The 25,495-nt window shown below is 39.8% G+C and overlaps 1 protein-coding gene across 1 annotated transcript in view; it reads right to left on the bottom strand.

The window, feature by feature from the left end:
* Positions 1 to 798: 798 nt before the first annotated feature.
* Positions 799 to 25,495, bottom strand: part of NAA16 (N-alpha-acetyltransferase 16, NatA auxiliary subunit) — a 45,056-nt gene continuing 20,359 nt past the window's right edge. The window contains exons 6-20 of the mRNA XM_026705338.2: positions 24,691 to 24,844; positions 22,882 to 23,001; positions 21,685 to 21,780; positions 19,397 to 19,503; positions 17,757 to 17,829; positions 17,419 to 17,588; positions 15,989 to 16,141; positions 12,866 to 12,994; positions 11,783 to 11,996; positions 9,065 to 9,258; positions 7,294 to 7,402; positions 5,947 to 6,045; positions 5,697 to 5,840; positions 4,059 to 4,156; positions 799 to 2,630 (exon numbers count right to left, since the gene is read on the bottom strand). Coding sequence (XP_026561123.1) covers positions 2,430 to 2,630; positions 4,059 to 4,156; positions 5,697 to 5,840; positions 5,947 to 6,045; positions 7,294 to 7,402; positions 9,065 to 9,258; positions 11,783 to 11,996; positions 12,866 to 12,994; positions 15,989 to 16,141; positions 17,419 to 17,588; positions 17,757 to 17,829; positions 19,397 to 19,503; positions 21,685 to 21,780; positions 22,882 to 23,001; positions 24,691 to 24,844 — 2,061 coding nt within the window. The 3' untranslated portion in view covers positions 799 to 2,429. The remainder of the gene's footprint in view (positions 2,631 to 4,058; positions 4,157 to 5,696; positions 5,841 to 5,946; positions 6,046 to 7,293; positions 7,403 to 9,064; positions 9,259 to 11,782; positions 11,997 to 12,865; positions 12,995 to 15,988; positions 16,142 to 17,418; positions 17,589 to 17,756; positions 17,830 to 19,396; positions 19,504 to 21,684; positions 21,781 to 22,881; positions 23,002 to 24,690; positions 24,845 to 25,495) is intronic.

Below are 25,495 nucleotides of genomic sequence, written 5' to 3'. Positions count from 1 at the left end.
TAGTAATCTACCAAATCTTTATTATGGGCCATAGAACCAGCATTTTATCTTTTTGTACTAGCTCGATACCCGTGTTTCACTACGAAACTATGAGGCCAGGCTTAGTTTTGGGGCAGGAAAAGAAGAGGGGGAATAATTCTGCCTCTGCCTACCAGCATCCATCAGTATTCATATGGCTAGCGTCCTGTCAGGGGGCTGTTTGGAAACTGAAAGGGTATTTGCTGTGTGAGCAAGGAGACAGCAAGGAGCCTGGGCGTGGCTTAGCTCAACTGTTCTGTACTAAAGCTGCTTGCTTCTGTGAAACTAAGCCTGAAACTGAAACTCCTCTCCTCTGCTTGTGTTTTGCATTTGGAAGAGATTTCTTTCCAGGTGGGGAGGGGGAATAGAACTCCTTAGCATCAGAGCGTGTTAATAATAATAATATAGGAAATACTCTAAATGCTCTGAAGGTCATTTCAAAAAATCCTTTCTTAGTGAGCCCCTAGAAGCCAAGAGGAACATAGGTGCCAAACTTCAAGTTTGTAGGCTTTATGGTTCTGGAGATTTTGTGATGATGCGTGAGGGGTATTTTGCTTTTATACAGATGGATATATAGGTTGTAAAATGGGGCTAAATTCACTTAGCAACTGTCTTGCTTAGCAGTTGAAATGCTGGACTCGTAGGTTGAGCAGCACCTGTATATTAAAACAGATTAAATTGGTTACTGTTATTCTGAGTACTTTGACTGTAATGCAGAGGTAGACTTTAAAATATGATCTGTCTTCTATTCGGCTGGTATAAACATCCAACGGCAGCAGCAAGTGTACAAAATAATTTATTACAGCATTACATTGTTGAACTTTTTACAGTAAAGTTTTCATTCAACTAGCGCTCCTAAGTGAATGACGAAGGAGATCTGTCTTCATGACGTCTTGGTAAAACTTCTCTTTGTAAATTTTGCATAGGACCATCTTAAATATTTACATTATTCAAAAAAAGTTGAAAACAAACTGGTTCCATTGTGGGGTTTTTTTTTTAAACAAAGGTGTTTTTTTTTATACAAGCCACAGTGAATTTTCTTTTTACATTTTCAGGAATAGTTATTTATGTCCTGAAAGGGGGAAGCAGGGGAACATTTAAAACTGAATCAAAATGTTGATATGTTATACGTGAAGTGCAGGTATGTCAACTTATAAAAATTAAACAGGGGAAGAAAGGATGAAATGCAATGTATAATTAAACGAAGTTGTGCTTTAAAGAAAAAATAACCTTATTTAACGTTAACTACTTCACAGCATGTGATAGAACATTATTTTTTTCCCCGACTATTGGTTTTCTGATTCATTTCTCGAACATTTTAATGTAGCTCTCCATTATTATCATTATTATTATGATGACCGCATTCTCCATTAATTTCCTCCTTTCTGTTTTGGAAGGGAAATGTTTTTAAAATTCCTAAGCAATAAAAAAGGTAACTTAATCGTCATAATGGCAACTTAATGGTATTAAGGGTTTAATGGATCATTGAAAAGAATCATTACGAACCAAAATAATTTACAAGTTTTTAAAAACGACATTCTCCACTTTATAAATCCGAACGCGTCTTTCCGATGAATCAGAATTTCCATACAATACTAGGAAACTGACAAAACTAGCCCGGTACCCATCAGGAGCCATGCTTTGAAAGAAATGGAAAATAATATGTGTAGTTCAGGGTTGTAATGACGGAGTCCTTGGTGCTCTCTGAGGTCGGTGGTTTTCTTGCAGACGTTTTGTGACCCAACTAGGTAATGTCATCAGTGCCAGAAGGGAGTGGGGCTTGTGGAGAGGAGGAGGAGGAGGAGGAGGAGGAGGAGGAGGAGGAGGACAACTGTGGAGTCCTCGGTGCTCTCTGAGCTTGATGGTTTTCTTGCAGACGTTTCATGACCCAACTAGGTAATGTCATCAGTGCCAGAAGGGAGCGGGGTTTTTGCCCTGTGTTTGTGACCTAGTTGGGCAATGAAACAATCCATCTCAGGGAGCACCAAGGACCCCCATGGAAACATAAAACCGATGAAAAACACGTGTGGAGGATATATTTATCCTGGTTTGTTAACGTTCACAGGCAGGACTCTCCGTGGAGGGCGAGAGAGTCAAGATGGCGGCCTCTTCTCAGATTCTCCAAACCAACACGTTTTGGAAGAAATGATCTTATTTATTGACATATTCAATGGAATTTATGGGTCATCGATTCAGAATAGAAAGATTTATAGCTGTACAAAGTATAAACAGGGCCAGTATTATGCAAAAAAAAAAAAAAAAAGGCTGTTAATATTGGCAGCTCTTCCTGAGGGGAAAAAAGGAACAGATTTGCCTCCAGTTTCCCGGATTGGACAGCTGAGTAGGTTCCGAAGAGATCCGGCTGGAAGATCCCAAAAGATCCCTTGGAGGAGCAAGCCCCGCCTTCTGCTTCAAATCTCATTGGTCAGCGCTTCATGATTGATGGCCATGTGGTTCATGGGGGCAAAGCAACTGTCCTCGTCGCTGCTGGGAGACATGAAGGCTGTCGCTAAAGGGAACATTTTGTGGCACGCGGTCCGATACGCCTCACTCTGGCTGTGGCATTCGCCGAAGGTGCCGTCGCGCAAGAAATCCAACACCATCGTTAAAACCTGCAGATTGAACACATGAGCCGACGCGTCAGAAGCAGAATTCCTCCTCGGGTTTAGGACAGGTTAAGTCCTCGACTTATGACAGTTCGTTTAGTGACTGTCCGAAGTCACCGCGGCACTGAAAGAAGTGACTTAGGACCGTTTTTCACACTTAACGACTGTGGTGCCCCCCCCACCCCCGTCCTCAGGTGATAAAAATTCAGAAGCTTGGCAACTGACTTGTCATTCACTTAACAACCGTGACAAGAAAGGTTGCAAAATGGGGGGAGGGGAACTCACTCAACAAATGCATCGCTTAGTAACACAAATTTCGGGCTCCGTTGCGGTTGTAAGTCAAGGACGACCTGTATCTACGAAGGGAATTGTAAGATCCAAAATGGAAAGTGTCTGAACGGAGATATAAGATTATTTGTCAATCGTTTTTTTTCTTTCTTCAGCTTTGTGAGAAGAAAACGCCGAGGGACAAATATGATGAAAAAAGGCGTGGTCGTAAGTCAAGGACTACCTTGTAGAGGAGATGACCAGGCTGACTGAGCCTGAGGGAGGGGTCAAATACGTTATAAGTCACGAATCTCCGCGTGGCCGCAAGAGATCTAACTCCAGCCCACTTTGAGTTCCTTTCTTATCTCCCGCTCATTTTCCTTTGACTGTTAGTTGGCCAGTTTCTTGTAGAGAGCTTGAGCTTGCAATCAATCTTTATACTCGTAGTAGCAAAGTACCCGTGCTTCGCTACAAAACTATGTGATTTGGGGGCGGAAAATAAGCGGGGAAAATGTGCCTCTGCCTACCAGCATCCATCGGTATTCATCTGGCTAGCATCCTGTCAGTGTGTGAGAGAGTTGAGGGCTATTTGGAAACTGAAACAGTATTTGCTGTGTGAACAAGGAGACAGCAAGGAGCCTGGGTGTGGCTTAGCTCAATTGTTCTGTATTAAAGCTGCTTGGTGGTCTGAAACTGAAACTCCTCTCCATTTGTGTTTTGCATTGGGAAGAGATTTCTTTTCAGGTGGGGAGGGGGAGTAAAACTCCTTAGGATCAGAGCATGTTAATAATAATAATAATAATATAGGAAATTCTAATGCTCTGATGGTCATTTCAAAAATCGTTTCTTAGTGAGCACCTAGAAGCCAAGAGGAACCTATGTGCCAAATTTCAAGTCTGTAGGCTTTACAGTTCTGGAGATTTTGTGATGATGCCTGAGTGGTATTTCACTTTTTTATATATATATATATATATATAGATTTGATCTGCCTGGATCTCATTTTCCTGGTCCCTGAGATTTACTTTTCATCTATAAAATTATCCTGGACACGGAAGCTTGTCCCTACCACCCGAGAGGTCCTTCCTCCAAGCAATCATCAAACATGCATTAAAAGGATGTGCTATTTGGGATCCCCAAGCGATGAAAAAAAAAAAAAGTTATTTTTACCTTCACGTTTCTGTCCCTCATGACTTCATCGAGCCTAGTAGCCATAGCGATTGCCTTCTCCTGCCTTGAATTATCCAGGAAATACATCATTTTGGCACCTCCAAGAGGAAAAATAAAAGCAGCTTATTAAAAGAAAAAGATGTTAAGTTTTATAGGAAGAAAAACCCAGGTTTTTTTTAGCTGCTGCGGAAGCCCATTATACTTTATATTAATCCATTTGGAACAACCACACAGAGGAGTATATTAAGATTTTTTAAAAATGGAAGACGTTCGATCTTCTCTATTCTGCATTGCAGGAATATATTTATTTGCCGGATGCTATTATCACCGTTCTGAAATACGAGCGTCAGATATTTTTATTACATGGAAAAAGACCTTCCCTCTGATGGCATTACTGACCGATCTGTTCCTCTTCTTTTAATGACCCCATAATCCCTTGCAGGGTGGGCGGGGTGGAGTCTGGGCAACTCAATGGAACTAGACGAGTGTTTTACTGGCCGGATGCCCTTCCTGTCGGCAGGGCGGAGTTTTGTTCAGCAGATATATTCCCATCGTGCCCAGAGAAGAGAAATATCTGCCTCTACCTGGGATTCGAACTCACAGCCTGCTCATTGTGAACCTTTAGGCCAACGCACCATTCATATTATTGACTGAAGTTTTTTTGTGTATTTTTTTTTAACAACAAAACATAAACATAAACCAACAAATAAAACCTTCTTTCAACTGTACAGTGTGTTGGGTTGGTGTATATTTCTTGTGTATAATATCTATAGTCGTTTCCTCTTAGATTTAAGTTTACATTCAAATTATATTAATCAACTTTCCATGTCATGTTATATTATTATTACATCATCATTAAACTTTAATTTCAAATCTGCATTGTCCCTTTAGAGCAAATCACAATGCTTAATGATTTTAATTCATATTATAATCCATTTCATAATAATTCATTATAGCATATCATTGCTATCGTATTATACTTCAATTTCCTACTTTTCTATCTAGCCATTGATAAAATAAACCCCATATTTTATAATATTCTTTTTCTTCTGGCTCTCAAATTGCTAATGTTAATCTATTCATCTCTGCACATTCCATTATTTTTCTCCTCTATTGGAATTTTCTCATTTTTCCAATATTTTATTGACCGAATTTTTGAGGTTAGTAAATTAAAAGGCGGTCACAAAAACATAATTTTCCTTCTCTCTCTCTCTCTTTGAATTCATCCAGAAATCATGTAACTTAAATCAAAAGATAATTGAACTTCTTTACCACTCAGTCTAGGCTTGTGACCCTGAATTTTACAATAGATAGTCCTCAACTTACATTTTGTTTAGTGACTGTTTAAAGTTAAAAAAAATGATTTACAACCGTTTTTTACACTTACGACCGTTGCAGCGTAAAATAGGGCAAAATTCACTTAACAAATGTCTCACTTAGCAACATCAATTTTGGGGTCAATTGTGGCCGTAAGTCAAAGACTGCCTGCACAATTAAATGGAAATGAATTTGCAAAACTTTGCTTCATAATTTGAGCGTGTAAGTTTGTGCTGTTGTTCCTATACTCTTGCACACAATTTATGAAATGTAGGTTTGTGAACACATCGGGGTTTAGACACACCTGCCCGTAGTACATACCTGACAGCAGGTGCCGTATGGAGGTAGAATTACGTTTGAGAAATTCTTCGTTGAAACTTTCCAAATCCTTGCTAATAAAAATCTTTTCCATTTCTTGCGTAAGAACCTTGTTCACGATTTCCGGCAAATTACTGTGATTTGACACTAGGAATATAAAAAGGACAACTTTAATCAGGTGTGCTCTTTGATTTTATTTTTGGGAAACTCAGCGGAATTTGACGGCAAGGGGACAGTTTTATTTTGCACTCACCGCACTTGGAAAATTTAATCAAACATTCATGTAGCCAGGGGTTGTTATCACCAATAGCAAAAGCCCTTTTAATGGACTGTAGCATTAGCAGGAACTTTCCTGGATGAAACAGGAAAAAAGAAATTGCAATTTTATTGTTTTAAATAAAGGCTAGGCAATTGATACCAATCCCCCACGGAAGGGGGCTTACAACAGGAAAACAGACCCAGGTTGGTCCGTACAGGTAATTGTCAATGTATAATAGTTCTCTAGACAATGTGCAAAGTTACAACGGCACTGAAAAAAGTGATTTATGGCCATTTTTCACATTTACAACCATTGCAGTATTCCCAAGGTCAAATGATGAAAATTCAGACAATTGGCTAATTAGAAAAATGAAGGGTTTTTTGAATCCTTAAAAAAATACTATGATCTATGTAATTCAAATAGTCCAGTTCAACAAGTAGATAGATAGATAGATAGATAGATAGATAGATAGATAGATAGATAGATAGATAGATAGATAAGGGATAGATAGCTGATAGGTAGATAGAGATATAGATGGATGATAGAGGTAGATGATAGATATAGATAGAAGATAGATATAGAATATAGATATAGTGGATGATAGAATATAAATAGAAAATAGACTATAGATAGATAAAATATAGATAGAAGATAGATATAGAATATAGATAGATATAGTGGATAGATGATATAGATGACAGATAGAACAGATAGAATATAGATATAGTAGACAGATGATAGAATATAAATAGAAGATAGATAGATAGATAGATAGATAGATAGATAGATAGATAGATAGATAGATAGTTAGATAGATAGATAGACAGACAGACAGATAGAAAATAGATGGAAGATAGTTAGAGATAGATAGACAGATTAATAATAGAAGATGGATAGATCTATGATAGATGGATGATGGAGTATAGATATAGATGATAAATAGATGATATATATAGAATATAGATAAAAAGAATATAGATAGGTAGAATATAGATAGAAGGTGGGTAGGTAGGTAGGTAGGCATATAGATATGCAGGCCTGCTTGTTGAACAAGACTGTATAAATTACATAAGATTATAGAAATACTGCACATTACATGGCAACCAAGCATCTTTCTTCAGGATTAATACACTTATGCAGGAAACAAAACATATCTGACTATTATAGCGCTATCTAAAACAGATGTCATGAAACTGATCTAGAACTTCCACCTGTATTCTGTACAGATCATTTCAGTTCCTAAAAAATTAAACGCACGTTTGGAATGTACAATTGGGAGGTGCATATATCCACTTTACAAAATCATCTCCCAGTCGTGTGTTACAACTGCACGTATTTTACCTTTCCTGAAATATATTTCAAAGGCTAGCAGATGGGTGTCTATGTTGTCGGCTGCGAGATTCTTCAGTGGTATGAGGAACTTAATCGCCTCTTCCAACGGATTTTCCACCTGTCCCAACAACAGGAAACCGAGTAGGTTACAAACCAGAGCACACGAGAAGAATTTCAAGGGGTAAGCTTGTCATAATTTGCTGTGAGAGGGTTTGCGCTTTCCCCCTTTTTTGTAACGTCTGAGTAGCATTACTCCTAGGGTAGAGAGAGGTCAAAGAGTGTGTGTATATATATATTTGTTTTCGTAGATTTTCACGGGTACAGGTATGCAGGCCTTGGCGCGTTTGGGTCTTTTCTCGTGTAAGATTGAGAGCACCTTGGCCACGTTTCAATGAGGTCCCACTCGCCATCTTCAGGCTGGTGCTTTTGGCTTCGTGCTTGTACCTCGCACGAAGCGTTGCCAAGATGTTATTTTCCCACGTCTTAATATTTGTGCTTTTATTATAGCGACATTTCGGCAGAATCTTATCTGCCATCCTCAGGCTTGTGTATTGGGTTCTATTTAATCTTGTGTGTCAGGCTTAGCAGCCAAAACGTCGCTATAATAAAGACACAAATATTAAGACGTGGGAAAATACTCAAAGAAATCTAAATACCATACATACATACATACATACATACATACATACATACATATATATTGAGGAACTTGGAATTAATAACTTAGTATAGAAATATTATATATATATAAAATAACAATTAGAATAAGAATAAGAATCAACAATCTAATTGGAATAGATATGAAAATAAGATCTTAAGATAGGATTATTAATCAAGATATGTAAGTGTCTATGGAAGATATAAGAAATTAATATGTAATGCGGGGAAGAAAATATCAAGTGGAATCTGGTAAGAGAATGTGTGTGTGTGTGTGTGTGTGTTTATAGTGAATGATAATACTCTTAATGGATTACATAATTTGCTACTTATTTGTAGAAGGTAATAAAGTATATGAATATAGCAAAAATGATTATAGTTATTTGTTTATATAATTGGCTAAATGAAAATAAGCTGGAAAATATAATTCGTGTAAATGTGATGAAGTTAGAGGGAAAGGTATGCATGAAATATATAGATATGCATAGTGCCTAAAGCAATACTATAAAGGGGATAAAATAATGGACAACTTAAATTAAGATGAATTTATGAATAACTAATGAAATGATATGATTTGATAAAATTGACAAACATGACAAAAATAAGAATATATGGTAAATGAATATAGAGAATGATATAATGTATGAGAATATAAAAAGGAAAATTGGTAACATAATAGGTAATTATTTGAAATTAGAAAAGAAAGCTGTATTTGTGATTATAGTCATGTTTGATTTATAATATAAAAAGCCTGGAACTGCACTGTCCACTTAAATATGTATTTAAAGAAATAAAAATAAAAAAACTACTTGCAAAAAAAAGATGACAACATTCAACTTCTTGCTTCTAATCTACAGATAGGCCTCGACTTACAAAAGTTCGTTTAGTGTCAAAAGTTACAATGGCACTGAAAAAAGAGAGAGAAATGTCTGCCTCTCCCTAGGATCGAACTCACAGCCTCCTGATTGTGAAGTGAGAGCTCCACCTCTAGGCTGCTGCACCACTCAACTTCGGTCACTAAATGGACGCTGAGTAATTATGTTTTTACCGATGAAGACAGATCTCCTGCCTCACCTCCAGGCGGGACGGCGCAGGACGAACAATCTCAGCGGCTTAGACTTACCCTTTCCAGTTTCTCAGGAACTAATTCTTCCTTCGGGCCGCTGGTCTCCTCTTCTTCTTCGTCTCGTTTCTTCTTCTGGCTCTTCTGCTGCCGCTCTCGTTCTGCGTGTTTCTTCTCCTCCTCCAGCTTTGCTTTCTTCTGCGCCCGCCGTTGCTTGCTGAGCATTTTCTTCAGTTCTTTGGCGGAAAGGTTTTCTGTAGAAAACAGATTTTTTTTTAAAAAAAAATGGTTTATCGTTTTGACATAGACTGCTGTGTACGTACGACGTACAACCACAATTGAGGCTTGGCATACGACAACAATGAAGTCCAACCTTTCTGTTGTTAATTGAGACATTTGTTCAGTGAGTTTTACCTGGTTTTATGACCATTCTGGTCATGGTTGTTAAGTGAATCGGGTCAACCTGTAAAACATTCCTCTGCCTGTCATGCCCCGTCAGAGTCTGAATCTGAGGAGGAGGACGAACAGCTGACGGGGAGCGGGAATATGGCTCCTTTGGCTGTGGAGGAAACTGGGGAAGGGCAAAGGCTGGCTGGGCAGAGCAGGGAAGAGGTAGAACAAGGGAGAGGGAGTTCAGAGGAAGACCCAGGCTCACCCCCTCTTTATCCTAGGGCACACAGGGAGGAACAGAGAAGAGAGCAACGTAGATTGGGTGGCTTACAGGGGAGGAAAGGGCCCTGATTCCCTTCATTAGCCACACTTGGGAAGAGAGTTTAAAACTGATGTAGGCTGAGTATGGCAGTTTCTGAGAGCAAATGTGAGTTTATTTTGTGTTGACTTTGGTTATCTGTGTTCCTGGCATCCTCCCAACCGTGTTGAGTTACTGCCGTGCCTTTCATGTCTGGAATCCTTGCTCCTGCCCTGCCGAACTAATTACTTCAGTTTGACTTGTTTGGACTTCAAGTTATAGTTTGTGTTTACCCTGTTTTGGACTTGATTCTCTGAAGCCAAAGGCTGTTCCTGGGAGAGTTTTTCTCCAGCCCAGAAGGTAACCAGGACATTGGGGGCAAAGTAGGAGATAATAAAGGGACTCTTATTATCTGACTGTGTTGCCTTTATGCCACACCCCTTTGGGTCATCACAATGCCTGTCTCCAAGTTGCCATAAGAAGCCGGGTGGCGGGGAACCCTGAAGGAGAATATGGCAAATGAACTTAGAAGCACATTCCAAGCTTATCTCACAAAGATTGTAACTCAGGCTACTGAGTACTCTGGGCTCGAAAATCCTCTATTGGAGAATGTGATTGATGACACCCAGGTCACGAACGTGTTTCTTTAGACAATCTGAATTATGATACATCCAGAGGGGTGGGAAGGAAACAGGGTCATAGGTGATCGTAAATTACATATCTCAGAGTCGGCTTCATACAGATCATGCCAGCATGTTGCTCCTAATAAATCCTTTGAAGTTTTTTTTTTTAAGTTTGGCTTGAGGCTCATGATTTAATTTAGGGCGATCGCTGGAACCCTGACAAATCACTGCAGTGGGTAAGTTAGCAGCTTGGTTGTGGTTCTGTCTTCCTTATTGACTCTGCTGTTCAGGTCGCCAAAGGGGATCACGTGACCCTGGGAAACCACTGCAACCGTCATAAGTACACGCCAGTTGCCAAGCCGCTGAATTTTGTTCATGTTTGCACGGGATTGCCGCAACAGCCGTTAAGTGGGAAAAGCGGTCACAAGCCACTTTTCTCAGTGCTGTTGTTAATTTCGAACAATCATGAAATGATCGATTGCAGTATGCCATGTGGTAGGCTTATCTCTTCCACCTGCCATCAGTTCGATCCTGACCGGCTCAAGGTTGACTCAGCCTTCCGTCTTTCTGAGGTCAGTAAAATGAGGAGCCAGACTGTTGAGGGCAAATATGCCGACTTTAGAGAGGAATGTAAAAGCACCATGAGGTGCTATGTAAGTCTAAGTGCTGCTGCTCTTGCAAGTGAAGAGCTACCTGGACTCTTAATTACTAAATAAAGGAGAATATTTGTAACTCTGGGTAGAACTGCGGGTTCCTTGGTGCTCTCTGACCTTGCATGTTTTCTTGCAGACCTTTCATTACCCAATTAGGTAACAGCATCAGTGCTGGAAGGGAGTGGGGTTTGCAGAGAAGAGGAGGAAGAGGTAAAAGAGGAGGAGGAGGAAGAAGAGGAGGAGGAGGAAGAAGAGGAGGAGGAGGAGGAAGAGGAGGAGGAGGAGGAAGAAGAAGAGGAGGAGGGGAACTGTGGAGTCCTTGGTGCTCTCTGAGCGTGGTATTTACCTTGTAGACGTTTCATTACCCAACTAAGTAACATGTTCAGTGTTAGAAGGGAGTGGGGTTTTGGAGAAGAGGAGGAGGAGGTAGAAGAGGAGGAGGAGGGGGAGCAGGGGGGGAAACCGTGGGGTCCTTGGTGCTCTCTTGAGCGTGGTATTTTCCTTGAAGATGTTTCATTACCAAACTAGGTAACTGCATCAGTGCATTGATAAAGGTTACCTGGTTTGGGTAATGAAACGTCTGCAAGAAACCAGCCAAGCTCAGATACTCGGAGTATTCCCAGGACGCTCTCTGCCCTCTAAAAGACCAAACCTAAAAGCACAATGATCTATTCCTGCACCAACCTGAAAGTCTTTTAAATTCAAAACGAAGCGAACGATGACTTTGACATTCTTAAAGAGCAAACCAGCTTGACTTCCGGAATTCCCCCTTTGGGAAGTGAATTCAAATCCTGTTCGGAGGAAGCTCAAATACCTGAGTTCACTTCTTGCTCTTTGTTCTCGCTGGCCAGGGGGTTGTCGTGCAGCTTCAAGTAAATTTCAATGGCTGATCGCGCCGCCTTGAAATAAAAGGCGTGTTTTCTCAGCACGTCTTCCAACCTCAAGAGGTCGACGTAGGCACGCAAGGTCATCTTCCTCATGCAGTAGGTATGGAAGTCAAACTGGTCATCGGTGATCTCAAAGAAGTGCTGAAATAAGAAGAGAGAACACAGGATAACCGAGTGGGAAGGGGCCTTTGAGATCTTCTAGTCCAACCCCCTGATAAGAATAGAATAGGAATAGAATAGAATACTGGAACAGAATAGAATACTGGAATAGAACAGAATGGAATAGAATGGAATGGAATGGAATGGAACGGAGTAGAGTAGAGTAGAGTAGAGTAGAGTAGAGTAGAGTAAAGTAGAGTAGAGTAGAGTAGAAGGAAGGAGAATAGAATAGAATTTAAAGGGAATGGAATGGAATGGAACAGAGCGGAGCGGAGTAGAGTAGAATAGAGTAGAATAGAATAGAAGGAAGGAAGGTGAGTAGAATAGAATTTAAAGGGAATGGAATGGAATGGAATGGAATAGAATAGAATAGAATAGAATAGAATAGAATAGAATAGAATAGAATAGAATAGAATAGAATAGAATAGAATAGAATAGAATAATGGAATGGAATAGAAAAGAATATTGGAATAGAATATTAGAAAGAATAGAGAAAGAATAGAATAGAAGGAAGAGGGAAGGAAGGAGAATAGAATTTAAATGGAATGGAATGGAATAGAATAGAATAGAATACAACAGAATATTGTAATGAAGAATAGAACAGAGCTGGAAGGGACCTTGGAGGTCTTCTAGTCCAACCCCCTTCTAATAATACTTGAGCTGACCACACGGTGATAGTCTCTGATTCTTTTTCCTTTCTATTTGGGTTTTGTTTTTGTGGCGGGGGTCCTTATAAATTCAGGATCCTTTTCTTGTAGATCCTCTTTGAGCGGTGAGTAATCGAACACACGTCCATTAGGGCAAGTGGTATAATCAGGAGGGGGAAAAAATCCAACCTTTCATCAACTTACCCTCTCAATTTCGTGGCACTGTTTCAACGCTTCCCCGTATTTTCCTAATCTTTGAAAAGCAAGGGCGCATTCCGTCTGAAACCACATACACTGCATTTCATTGAGATTCTCCGTGGCAGAAGTCCCTTCCTGGAAAAAATGAGGAAAGTCTTTTAGAAATAGTCTTCATTTTATTTATCATCTTCTTTTAATGACCCCCAGAATCCCTTGCAGGGTGGAATCTGGGCATCTGAATGGAGTTAGCAGAGTGTTTACTTGCCGGATGCCCTTCCCGTCACCAATGCAAAGTTTTGCTCAGCAGATTTATTCTCCTTGTGCCCAGAGAGGGAAATATTTGCCTCTACCTAGGATTGAACTCGCAGCCTTGTGATTGTGAGGTGAGAGTTTCACCTCTAGGCCACCGCACCGTTCTTTTTAATTCTATTTAAGATATCCTGCAAAAAATACTTCCGTCATCTTGTGCTCCAATAACGTCGTGATCATCCTTATAGTTACAACTAGGTGTGGGATGCTACTGGTTCGGCCCGTCTCTATAGAACCGGTAGCTCTGAAGAGCACCAGACACAGAACCGGTTGTGTGTCTGATGCTGTTTGGCCCACCCACCTGCCCGGGCTCTTACCTGTCCTTTATTTTCCTGCTTTTTCAACCTCAAGTTACTTTGCATGGCACAGCTGAGGTTGAAAAAGCAGGAGAAAAAAGTGGCTTTTCAAACGCCGTGCACCCACACGCAGCGCGGCTCACTTGCCCAGGCGGCACAGGTTAAGGTTTTTTTACATGTGTGCACAATGTGCATTAGGTGCGCGAAGCGTGCACGCTCACACAAAACATAGTCACCGAACCGGTAGTAACAAATAGTTGAATCCCACCCCTGGTTACAACTCTGTCCATTTTCTAACTTAACAACTGCAGTGATCCACTTAACGGTGGCCAGAAAGGTCGTAAAATGGAGCAAAAGTCACTTCACAACGGTCTCGCTTAACAACAGAAATTTTAGGCTCAATTGTGGTCGTAAGGCGAGGACTACCTGTATTTACAACGCTGTCCGTTTTCTTACGGGAGATTCTTGGAGATGCTTAATATTCTGCAAATTACAATAATACATTTTTCTGCCTTTTTACAAACCACACAGATTATACATCTCACTAGATATTGGCCCATCTACACCAGAGGTGGAATTCAGCAGGTTCTGACCAGTTCTGGAGAACCGGTAGCAGAAATTTTGAGTCGTTCGGAGAACCAGTGGTGGAAATTTTGAGTAATTCAGAATACCACCTTCTGACTTGCCCCGCCCCTATCTATTCTCCACCTCCTGAGTCCCAGCTGATTGGCTGGATCTTCTTTCGTTTCCCTGCATAGGAGAACAGAGCTGGAAAGCAGGTTATTGGAGCTGGAAAGCAGGTTAGTGGGTGGGGAGGGAATGGAAATTTTATAGTATCCTTCCCCTGCCGTGCCCACCAAGCCATGTCACGCACACCAAGCCACGCCCTCAGAACCAGTAGTAAAAAAAAAATTGAATCCCACCACTGTTCTACGCCGCTTATCCCCAAATGTGAGGTTTTTAGCTTAGAAAACCAAAGACAACCAATTCCTTTCACAAGGAATTGAACAAGGCTCTAATAAGGGATGAACTTGTAACTTCCAATAGCCGCTTGATAATGAAAGAAATATTGATTTTCCTACAACAGAAAAGCATCAATGCAAAATGCAATGTGAACGTGAACTGGATGAACAATAGTATGACTTGAATTGGAGGTGATGTAAAAGAAGTAGAATGCAGACCTTATAAAAAAAAATCAGCAAAGCTGCCAAGCAAGAATTGTTTGCTAGGCAAATACCAATGAAAACAGAAATTGCTTGCACTATATTGTTCAAGTTCACGAATAATATAACAGGTTATGTTTGCAACAGAGTTATTTATAATGAACTATGCCGTGTTACTGTCCCACGTTTTAAACACTACAAGGAAGCGTGTTCTTCCTAAAAATGTCTCGCTACTTCTATTTAGATTCAATTAAAAAACAACGTCACTTTATGCTTAATAGGCATAAAGTAAGCCCTAGCTTGATTTTTTTACACATGCCCAATATAAGCCCTACCTCCCAAAATAAGCCCTAATTAAGATCCCACCCACTCCAGAGTACAGGTAAAAATTAAGCTAAGGTGGAGATGGGTGTATGTGTGTGTGTGTGTAGCTGCCCTCTACTTACCTTTGGACAGTTGTAGCCAGGCCTCACACACCCCAACACCTGCCTTGCCAGCCCATTTCTTTTGAAGCCAACAAGTCTGGCAAGATTTTCCTGAAGGCTTCTGTAGCTGATCACAAAGCTCTGGATCGATCCTGAGCTCTGTTATCAGCTGCAGAGGCCTTCAGAAAAATCTACCTGGCTGCAGAAGAAGTTCCTGAAGGCCTCTTGACAGCGAAAAGGAAGCTGGGGCCGAAGTGAGGTTGGTCAGTGGAGGACATCCCCCAAAATAAGACCTTGATGTATATGTATATATATGTGGATCTTTGGTTATTCAGGTTTTTCTCCCGTAAGATTGGAGGTATCTAGGCAACGTTTCGATGAAGTCTCATTCATCATCTTCAGGCTTGTGTCTTTGGCTCTGTACTTCTCAGAGTGATGTGTTGCAGCTGTGTGTGTGTGTGTGGGTGTGTGTGTGTGTTGGGTGGGGTGTGTTCATTAGTAGAGGGTTTGGCTGTGTCTGCCAAGCATAATATACACCCCACTGTTAAAAGGAAGAAGCAGCTGCAAGCCATCACTCTAAAGAAGAGCAAGACAAGCCTGAATTGATGAATGAACTTCATCGAAGCTGTAGATACTTACTTGACCCATGATCCATATGGAACCTACAAAACAAATATATATATATATGTTCTGTGTGTGTGTGTTCCCAAGTGGTACTTACATGTATGTATTCAGTTTGTTCGGTTTTTCCCATGTCAAGTTGTGCTTTAGCAGCACGTTTGGCAGAATCTCATCTGCCATCATCAGGCTTCTGTATATGATGATGGCAGATGAGATTCTGCCGAAACGTTGCTACAACTTTAAAAGCACAACTACAATGACGTGGGAAAATACTACTGTTACCCTTTTGTGATAATATAATTATTTTTCTTTTACCCGTGTGAATTTGGAACACATCTCCTCGGCTTCCTTGACCAAATTGGCTCTCAGCATGTATTTTGCGCACTTGGAATTGATGAATCTGTCTGCCGTATCCAAGGACTGGGCCTCATCCATCCATCTGGCCGCTTCCTTGAGGTTGCCCACATGCTATATTGGGGCAAGAGAAATCTATTTTCAGTTTCATTCCATTCAACAAGGAAGGTGCTACGGAGAGCCTGAAATGGTAATATTTTAAAAATCTCCCCTTCACTCGAAATGTTAGGAGGATAACATTACAGCCCTCTCTATCCTAGGTCATTAGGTGAACAATAAACTCGGAATGTACTGATTTTTTTAAAAAAGATCATAATTAGAAAACTGTCACGGCTGACGAATCACAAGCATTAATTGCAGAGCATTAGCGTGTAGAACAAATCTAGGTTTTTCTCAAGAACAAAAAGTGGTATACAAACGAAATCCTAATTCTTCCTAATATTATAGGTTCAGAGGTTACTGGCCCTCTAACATCGTGTTCTGTTCTGAATTGACATTTGTCTGTGGGATATATACCAAAATACCCAGAGATATTTTCTACAAGTTCAAATGATTTAATCAATAAATATTCTATTCTTTTCTCATCTGTCCTCTATTCTCATCCTATTCCTAATTCTATTCTCTATTCTATTCTGTTCCGTTCTACTCTATCCTCTTATTCTATTCTATCCTCTCTTATCTTCTATCCTCATTCTGTTCTATTCTGCTCTCTATTCTCACCCTATTCTATCCTATCGAATTCTGTTCTTTATTATATTCTGTTCTGTCTATCCTACATTCTCATCCTATCCTATCCTATTTAATTCTATTCTCTCCTCTTCTCCTATCCTATGTTCTATTCTATTCTCCTGTCCCATTCTATTATCCTATCCTATCCTTATCTTCTATCCTATCCTATTCTCTATTCTATCCTATCCTAATTTTATTCTATAGTCTATACTGTTCTACTCTACTCTTATTCTATTCTATTCTATCCTATCTTATCCTCTATCCTCATTCTATTCTGTTCTCTATTTTCATCCTATCCTATCGAATTCTGTTCTTTATTCTATTCCGTTCTGTCCTATCCTCTATTCTCATCCTGTCCTGTCCTGTCCTATTTAATTCTATTCTCTCCTCTTCTCCTCTCCTATCTTCTCTTCTCCTATCCTATGTTCTATTCTATTCTATTCTCCTATCCTAACCTATTCTTATCTTCTGTCCTATCCTCTATCCTATCCTATCCTATCCTATCCTGTTCTACCCTACTCTACACTATTCTATACTACAAGTCAAACCATCCTCTTCACTATCTACCTTTGTCTTTAGGTGCATTATCAAGTTACATGAAACACACACACAGCAATAATCATGTATTCTGAACATGGGATATTAAAGGAAGGGCCGTTAACCTTATAAATTTTGGCTTTCAAATAGAACAGCTCTATTAACGTCGGAGTACTTGTCACAGCAGAGTTGATGTAATCCAATGCCAAGGAAAATTGGCCAAGCTTGTCAAAATGTTGGGCAAGGAAATACCGCACCCAGAGCAGCGTCGTTGGCGGTTCAAGCTCTCCATTTTCTGCAACACACACACAGAGAACAATTTGCAACACTTAACCCAGAAGTACATATTCTCAAAAGGCTTGGTTCCTAGAAAATGGATTCCCTCCCCGGTGAAGCTATATCAGTCCAGGTTACACTCATTAAACTTTGCGTTTTAGCTCCGTTCCTCAGCACCAAATCTTACCATCTGGACTAAACAGGTGACAGGTTTTCAAAGAAGCTTCATAACTAATTACCAGCTCTTCAATTGTTGAAATCTGCAAAAAGAGAGTAAAGAAATTGGTATTTTATTACTCCTGGGGTTACTGTCTTAATTAGCATTCATTCATTCTCTCTATAAAGCGCATCACTTAATGGAACAACAAACATTGCAATTTCTTAACTTGACAGAACGTTACAGTATTTTCTGTACTTTTTGTTGTACGTTCTTGAAAACACCTCCTTGGAAAACCACTAGATGGCGATAAAGAGTGTTTGCCTGCCTCTCTTTGCTGGCATCTAGTGTCCTTTTTTGGCAGCAGTTATTTTCCCAAATAAAATGTTGGAAAATGTTCTTTTTAATTATTATTATTAAATGTATCAAAAAATAAAAAAATAAGGAAAAATAAAGATAAAGTGAAAATTGGAGCAGTAGAAAGGGGGAAAAGAGAAGTATGAGGTTAAAAAAAAAAGCATCGACTTTCAAATATTTTCAGCACTGTAGAATAAAGATATTAACGTTACAGTCTCTTTTTTCTTACTTTTTCATATTTAATATGTAGTAACCATTTCTGCAATAACAAATTTATTTAATCTTTAAATCCCAAAGTCAGAATTTCATTGTTTTTCTATCTCGAGCACAGAACCTAGAAGCGTTCCCCGTTAAAATAAAATATAAAGTACTCTTTTCTTTGATTAAAACAGTTAATTCGAGCATCTCTGCTAGCTCAATCAATTCTTCCATTGTGAGAATTAATGCATCCTTACTTTTTCTTGAAGATACAATGAGTGGTACAATTTGACTTTTTTTTTTAAACAAGAACCTACTTTTCCAACGGTTCTATCCAACAGATATTATCAGAAAATAATTACTGTTGAATGATTTGTGAAGTATACAAATGCTGTTTTATCTATCTATCTATCTATCTATATATATATATATATATATATCTATATATATATATATAAATCTATATAAATATATAAATCAATAAAATATATAAAAGTATATAAAATATATAAAAATATATAAAAATATATAAAAATATATAAATACTTGCTGGATACCTGTTGCTTTGCTATGAAACTATGTGATCAGGCTTAGTTTTCGGGGAGGAAAATGGGGTGGGGGGGAATTCTGCCTCTGCCTACCAGCATCCATCGGTATTCCTCTGGCTAGCGTCCAGTCAGTGTGTGAGAGAGTTGAGGGCTATTTGGAAACTGAAACAGTATTTGCTGTGTGAGCAAGAAGACAGCAAGGAGCCTGGGCGTGGCTTAGCTCAACTATTCTGTACTAAAGCTGCTTGGTGCTGTGAAAGTGAAACTCCTCTGCTTGTGTTTTGCATTTGGAAGAGATTTCTTTTTTTCAGGTGGGGAGGGGGAGTAGAACTCCTTAGCATCAGAGCATGTTAATAATAATAATATAGGAAATACTAATGCTCCGGTGGTCATTTCAAAAAATTCTTTCTTAGTGAGCCGCTAGAAGCCAGGAAGAACATAGGTGCCAAATTTCAAGTTTGTAGGCTTTACGGTTCTGGAGATTTTGTGATGATGCGTGAGGGGTATTTCACTTTTATTTATCTAGAAGATACAAATATGTGCAATCGGGATTGGAAGAAAACTGACCTTTTCTGTACTGTAGTACAAAGACTTCAAAGTTGTAAACAGGGGCGGGCAACCTTTGCTGAAGTTAACCCTTAGGAATTTATCCAACAATTCTCTAAATTTTTCACCTGGAAGCCAAAAACATATAGGTTATATTACAATAACTTGCTGTTCATTTTGCATAAAGTATGAAAAATCTCAAAGATAGCAATATAACAAAAGAATCTATTTTGAGAAGTTCACACTGTAACTTGTATTCCTTTAGAAAAATTGTGGAAATTGGCTCCATTTGCATAATATATGTAGATTGCTGTTAAGCAAACTGATTTTTGAAGATTGCTGGGGACAAATTCATTCTCACAACCCATAATGTACAATACATGATGGTCTGCTATTGCTGCTTAACTTCTCTGGATGGAATTAACAACAATCACAAGTTGTTCAGTCACTACGCAACGGTAGTTGTTAAGGAGATCCTGGCCTATTAAAACTGGTGGCTAATATTAGATGCTGGAAGACACCAAATGCAAAATAGATTGCAATTACACAGAATGATACTGAAAATATCCAATAGAAGATATAAGAATTAGATACTCATTTTTCGTGGTTGATTCACCTGCAAGCTGTTCGGGTTTTGAGAAATAATCTTACTTCGCAATCCTCAATTTAGAGAGGGATGCAGTCAATAATTGTATAATAAACATCTAATTCTTATGCACACAGAGCAGCCTTTTACACTAACTCCAATCCCTGGGCTCTGAGAAGTTTCATCGAAACTTTACATGTTCTCACAAACGGGTCCTTTCTCTGTATATAAATGCTTTGCTTGTACTGATGTAGAAGAGTAAGCAAAGAGAGGGGGCAGAGTTAAGCAAGTTATCAGCCTAGAATCATTACATTCTCATAAACAGTCTAAGTCCAGCACCTCTTGAACTCCATTGATCTTTATCTGGTGCCAATTTAGTATCAATGTTAGAAGGAAATGGGGTTTGCAAACCTCACTCACTGATGATGTTAACCTGATCAGGTAATGAAATGAAAACACTCAAGCTCAGAGTCTACCAAGGGCCCCACAGTTCAACCCTGAGCTACAAATATTTGTTTCTATTGGTACTTTATCACTCCCAACTATTTTGATCGTATTTCTTGCACTCTTACAAGTAATCGACCATCAGTGGCATTGATGGGGAGATTCAATCATCTTCTCCATCAAGATTTATAGGTGTGCTCAGGTACTGAAGTTGAATCAGTTGCCAAGGTACCTTTGGGGAATCAGTTTGGTCTAGTGGTTAAGGTTCCAGACTAGAAACCAGGAGACGGTGAGTTCCAGTCCTGTCTAACGTCATGAAAGCTGGCTTGGTGACTTTGAACCAATCACTAGGAGACAGTGAGTTCTAGTCCTGTCTTAGGCATGAAAGCCAGTTGGGTGACTTTGGACCAATTGCGGTGAGACTGGAAGTTCTAGTCCCACTTTAGACATGAAAGCCAGTTGGGTGATTCTGGACCAATCACTAGGAGACAGTGAGTTCTAGTCCTGCCTTACGTCATGAAAGACAGCTGGGTGGCTTTGGACCAATCACTAGGAGACAGTGAGTTCTAGTTCTGCCTTTGGCATGAAAGCCAACTGGGTGATTCTGGACCAATCAATCACTAGGAGACTGTGAATTCTAGTCCCACCTTAAGCATGAAAGCCAGCTGGGTGACTTTGGGATAATTACCAGGAGACTGGGAATTCTAGTCCTTTTTACATGAAAACCAGCTAGGTGACTTTGAGCCAGTCAATCTCTCTCTCAACCCACTCAACCTCACGGGGTTGTTATTGTGGGGAAAATAGAAGGAGGAAGTTATGTTGGACATGAGTGCTGCCTTGAATTGTTTGTAAAAATACTACCAGTGGGATACAAATACATTTTTTTAAAAAAAATAAAATACTTCCAGTATCTTTCTAGATTTGGCAATAGCATCCCCACTAATCACCAGTGTTGGTTCAAAGAGATAGCTGAGTATTTCCTATTAAAGATAAATATTCCCAGATTCCCAGAAAGCTGCTTTTATCCACAGCAATTCAAGTTATTGGATCTGAATTAAAATCCAGCTAACCATAGCTTTTCTTGAAAGCCCTTAAGGTTTTCTGGATGCTTTGTGTCTGAAAATTGCTTTTCGGTTCATGGTGGTATCTAAACAAAATAAAATATATATTTTGAAAGAAAACCAAAGACGAATCTTCCACTGCAGATGAAATCCAAATGGGGGAAACCAATACTTTTTAAGTATCGTGGAGCTGTACGATATAGATGGCAACGTGTTACCTGTGACGAAGTTTAAAGGTAGCCTTCGAGGGGAGACAGCCCGCGGATGTTGTTTGCTTATTTCTTCATACAATTCTAGCCTCTCTTCTAAAGAGTCTGTTGATAAAGGACAAATGTGAAATGGGAGTTGTTATGCCTTAAAGTCACACGGTTCAGGAACAAGCAGCAATGTAGAACGTTGAGCTAAATCCAATTCTTCGGTTTCACTCGCCGGAAGTTTTCCTGCGAGCAAAAAACCTGAATCCGTATTTGTGCAAGCATTAAATCTAGTATTTTTACTTCATTTAAACAAGTCGTTTTACTATTCACAACCCACCTCCAAAAACTAGAATTGGGTGAATTGTTCATCCTAGCAATTAGCATCCCACTCCATTTTCCCTTCATTTAAATTTGGATACAGCCCAACGTATCCCTTATAATTTGAGTTATAATTATAGTTATAAAACCGTAGAAACGGTGGTAGACTTTAGAAGAAACCCTTCCATACTACCACCTCTTACAATACCAGACAACACAGTATCAGCAGTAGAGACCTTCAAATGCCTAGGTTCTATCATATCACAAGACCTAAAATGGACACCTAACATCAAAAATGTCATCAAAAAAGCACAACAAAGAATGTTCTTTCTGCGCCAACTCAGGAAGCACAAACTGCCCAAGGAATTGCTGATCCAGTTCTACAGAGGAATTGTTGAGTCTGTCATCTGCACCTCTATAACTGTCTGGTTTGGTTCTGCAACCCAACAAGACAGTCACGGACTCCAGAGGGTCATTAGGACTGCAGAAAAAAATAATGGCTACCAACCTGCCTTCCATGGAGGAGGACCTGTATCCTGCAGAAGTCAAAAAGAGGGCTGTGAAAATATCTACAACCCCTCACATCCCGGACATAAACTGTTTCAACTCCTACCCTCAAAAAGGTGCTATAGAGCCCTGCACACCAGAACAACTAGACACAAGAACAGTTTTTTCCTGAATGTTATCACTCTGCTAAACAAATAATTCCCTCAACACTCTCCAACTATTTACAAAGTCTGCACTATTACTACTATTAATCTTCTCATCATTCCTTATCACCCATCCCCTCCCACTTGTGACTCTATCTATATTTCCCTAAATGCATTGGCTCCCCTGACACCATATTTTCTTCAGTCCCCTTAAAACGCTTGAAGCGAAATGTACAATCCCGTTGCTTACGTGGCTGCAGAGCTTTTTCCAGGCCCTCATAGTAACTCCAACATTCTGCATTGCGATCGATAAGCTCCCGATAGATTTCAGCCGCTTCTTCCAGGCGCCCCAAATTCAGCAACATTTCACCTGCGGCAAGAATATAATCTCACCTGACTTTTTAAAAAAAAATATGGAAAAGCTTCGGACGCTGAAAAGGTTTGATTCGTACAGTTACAATATAAAGGAGAATAAAGGGTAGTGTCATGCCCTTGTTGGAGTCTGATTGTAGGGCGGGGGGGAATTGAGCAGCTGACGGGGAGTGGGAGTGTGGTTCCAGTGGTTGTGGAGGAAACTGGGGAAAGGTACAGTCCGGCTAGGCATTCAGAGGAAGTCCCAGGGCCACCCCGTCTTCATCCTAGGGCATGCAGAACGGAGAAAGGAGCAATGTGGCTTACGGGAGAGAAAAGGGCCCTGATCCCCTTCATTAGTTGCAGCTGGGAGAACAGGACATGAGAAGGGCGTTTGCACACAGTATCTTGCTGGAAGCAAAGTGTGCATTATCTCTGTTGAGGCTTATCTGGGTTTTGGCGTCCTCCCAACTGTTGTGCTTAATTATCTTTTGGAAGTCTGCAATTGATCATCCTGGCCTATCATGTTAATTACTTCAGCGTGGTTTGTGTTGTTTTTATTTCTAATTTATCTGTATTTTGGGTTCAGACTGCATTTCTTCCCTTTGTAGACTATTTTTCGAAGAGTTTGATCTCCAGCCGAGGATAACTGGACAACGACAATTTGGAAGTATTGAAGGGAATTTATCTGCTTTTGTGACTTTGTTATTTTTGTTTCACACCCCAGGTCATTACAGGTAGGTCAGGGTTGAAATGATGGGTCCTGGGTGCTCTCTGAGCTTGGTGGTTTTCTTGCAGACATTTCATTACCTAACTAGGTAACATCATCAGGGCTAGTAGGGAGGAGGGTTTGTGGAGAGGAGGAGGAGGAAGACTGTGGGGTCCTGTGGTGCTCTCTAAGCTTGGCTGCTTTCTTGCAGACAATTCATGACCAAAACTAGGTAACATCATCAGTGCTAGATGATGTTTGTCTAGCACTTGCTGAGGCTCCCTAGTTGCGTCATGAAATGTCTGCAATAAAGCTGCCAAGCTCAGAGAGCACCAAGGACCCCACAGTCCTCCTCCTCCTCTCCACAAACCCTCCTCCCTTCTAGCCCTAATGATGTTACCTAGTTAGGTAATGAAACGTCTGCAAGAAAACCACGAAGCTCAGAGAGTAGCAAGGACCCCACTTACAATTTCTTCTAAAATAGTAACAGCACAGATAATCTGACCCCCACATGGTCTACCCCACCCATAGCGTGCCTTCAGCCACGAACAGGTCGGAAGTGAGAAACTGGTCCTCTGTGGAGTTCTTTGTGCTGTCTGTGCCCCAATTTTGGAAATGTGTTAGAACAGCTCAAATGGTGCCACTGTGTCACAGCAGTGAAACGACAAGCAAGATCGCAAACCTTAAAACAGCTAAAATGATTCAGCAAACTTGTGCTTTCTAAATTACAGTTTATAGACAAAGAGATAGCCAAGGGGAAAAAATAACCCCAAACTTCTGATTAAAAGTTATGTAAAAAAGAAAGGAAGGAAGGAAGGAAGGAAGGAAGGAAGAGGGAGGGAGGGATAGAAAGGAAGGAAGAGGGAGGGATAGAAAGAAGGGAAGGAAGGAAAAGGGAAGGAGGGTTAGGAAGGAAGGAAGGAAGGAAGGAAGGAAGGAAGGAAGGAAGGGGGCTATGAAAAATTAAGGATAATTAAGGGCTTATAAAAAAAACCTTACCTTTAATCTCGTCTATCATGAGTTTATCGCAGATTTGCCTTTCGTAAGTTTCTATATGGTCCAATGATTCTTGAAAGAAATCTGCTTCTCTCATCACTTGATTCTGGTACAATATTAATTCACTATATTCGTAGTCGATTTTGTTAGGGGGGACCTGAAATATAACCCAAGAGATTTATAAATTGGTCGGGAAGCCAAAAAGGGGTTTTTTGTTTTTGTTTTGCAAATGAATAAAAAGACCAGAAAACATTAAGTTTAGGAAAAATCTGCATTTGAAATAGTTCAGAGTAGAAACTCATCAGTTGTAGCATTTTTTTTTTTTAAAAAAAAATCCACTGGACTTGGTCGCTTTTGATATGGATAAATTATGCATCAGAAAAAGTTGTGTCAACTGACAATGTCCCAAAGATGCTTTTTCAAGAGGCGACTGGACTTTCTTGTTTTTTTAGGTAACAGATTATCAGAATTGGGACCTCGTAGGTCATCTGGTTCACCCCCACCCTTCAAACAATGGGGACTATTTCCAAATTATTTTAAAAGTCTTCCTTACAAAAAGGATCAATATATTTTAAACCCAAGCCATTTATATGTTGACATTACCACCAGTTTTGTGAGTTTTGAGTTTCACCTAAAATTCATATAAAGAACAAATGGCCCATTCCCAAAAGAAGAATAAATAATATAAATCCTTCCATTTCCCACTATCTGGTCAGAGCTGAAGAAGCTTCTTGGATGAGAAGCAAAACGTCTTCAAAGAAAAAAAAAACCAAGAAAGTCCAGTTGCCTCCTATAAAATGTACCTTTG

The sequence above is a fragment of the Pseudonaja textilis genome, chromosome 8 (assembly GCF_049901715.1).
Source record: "Pseudonaja textilis isolate UNSWEBS1 chromosome 8, rPseTex1.2, whole genome shotgun sequence".
NCBI classification, from domain to species: domain Eukaryota; kingdom Metazoa; phylum Chordata; class Lepidosauria; order Squamata; family Elapidae; genus Pseudonaja; species Pseudonaja textilis.
The sequence above is the reverse complement of the archived record's forward strand: the minus strand, read 5'-3'. Positions and strand labels throughout refer to the sequence as shown.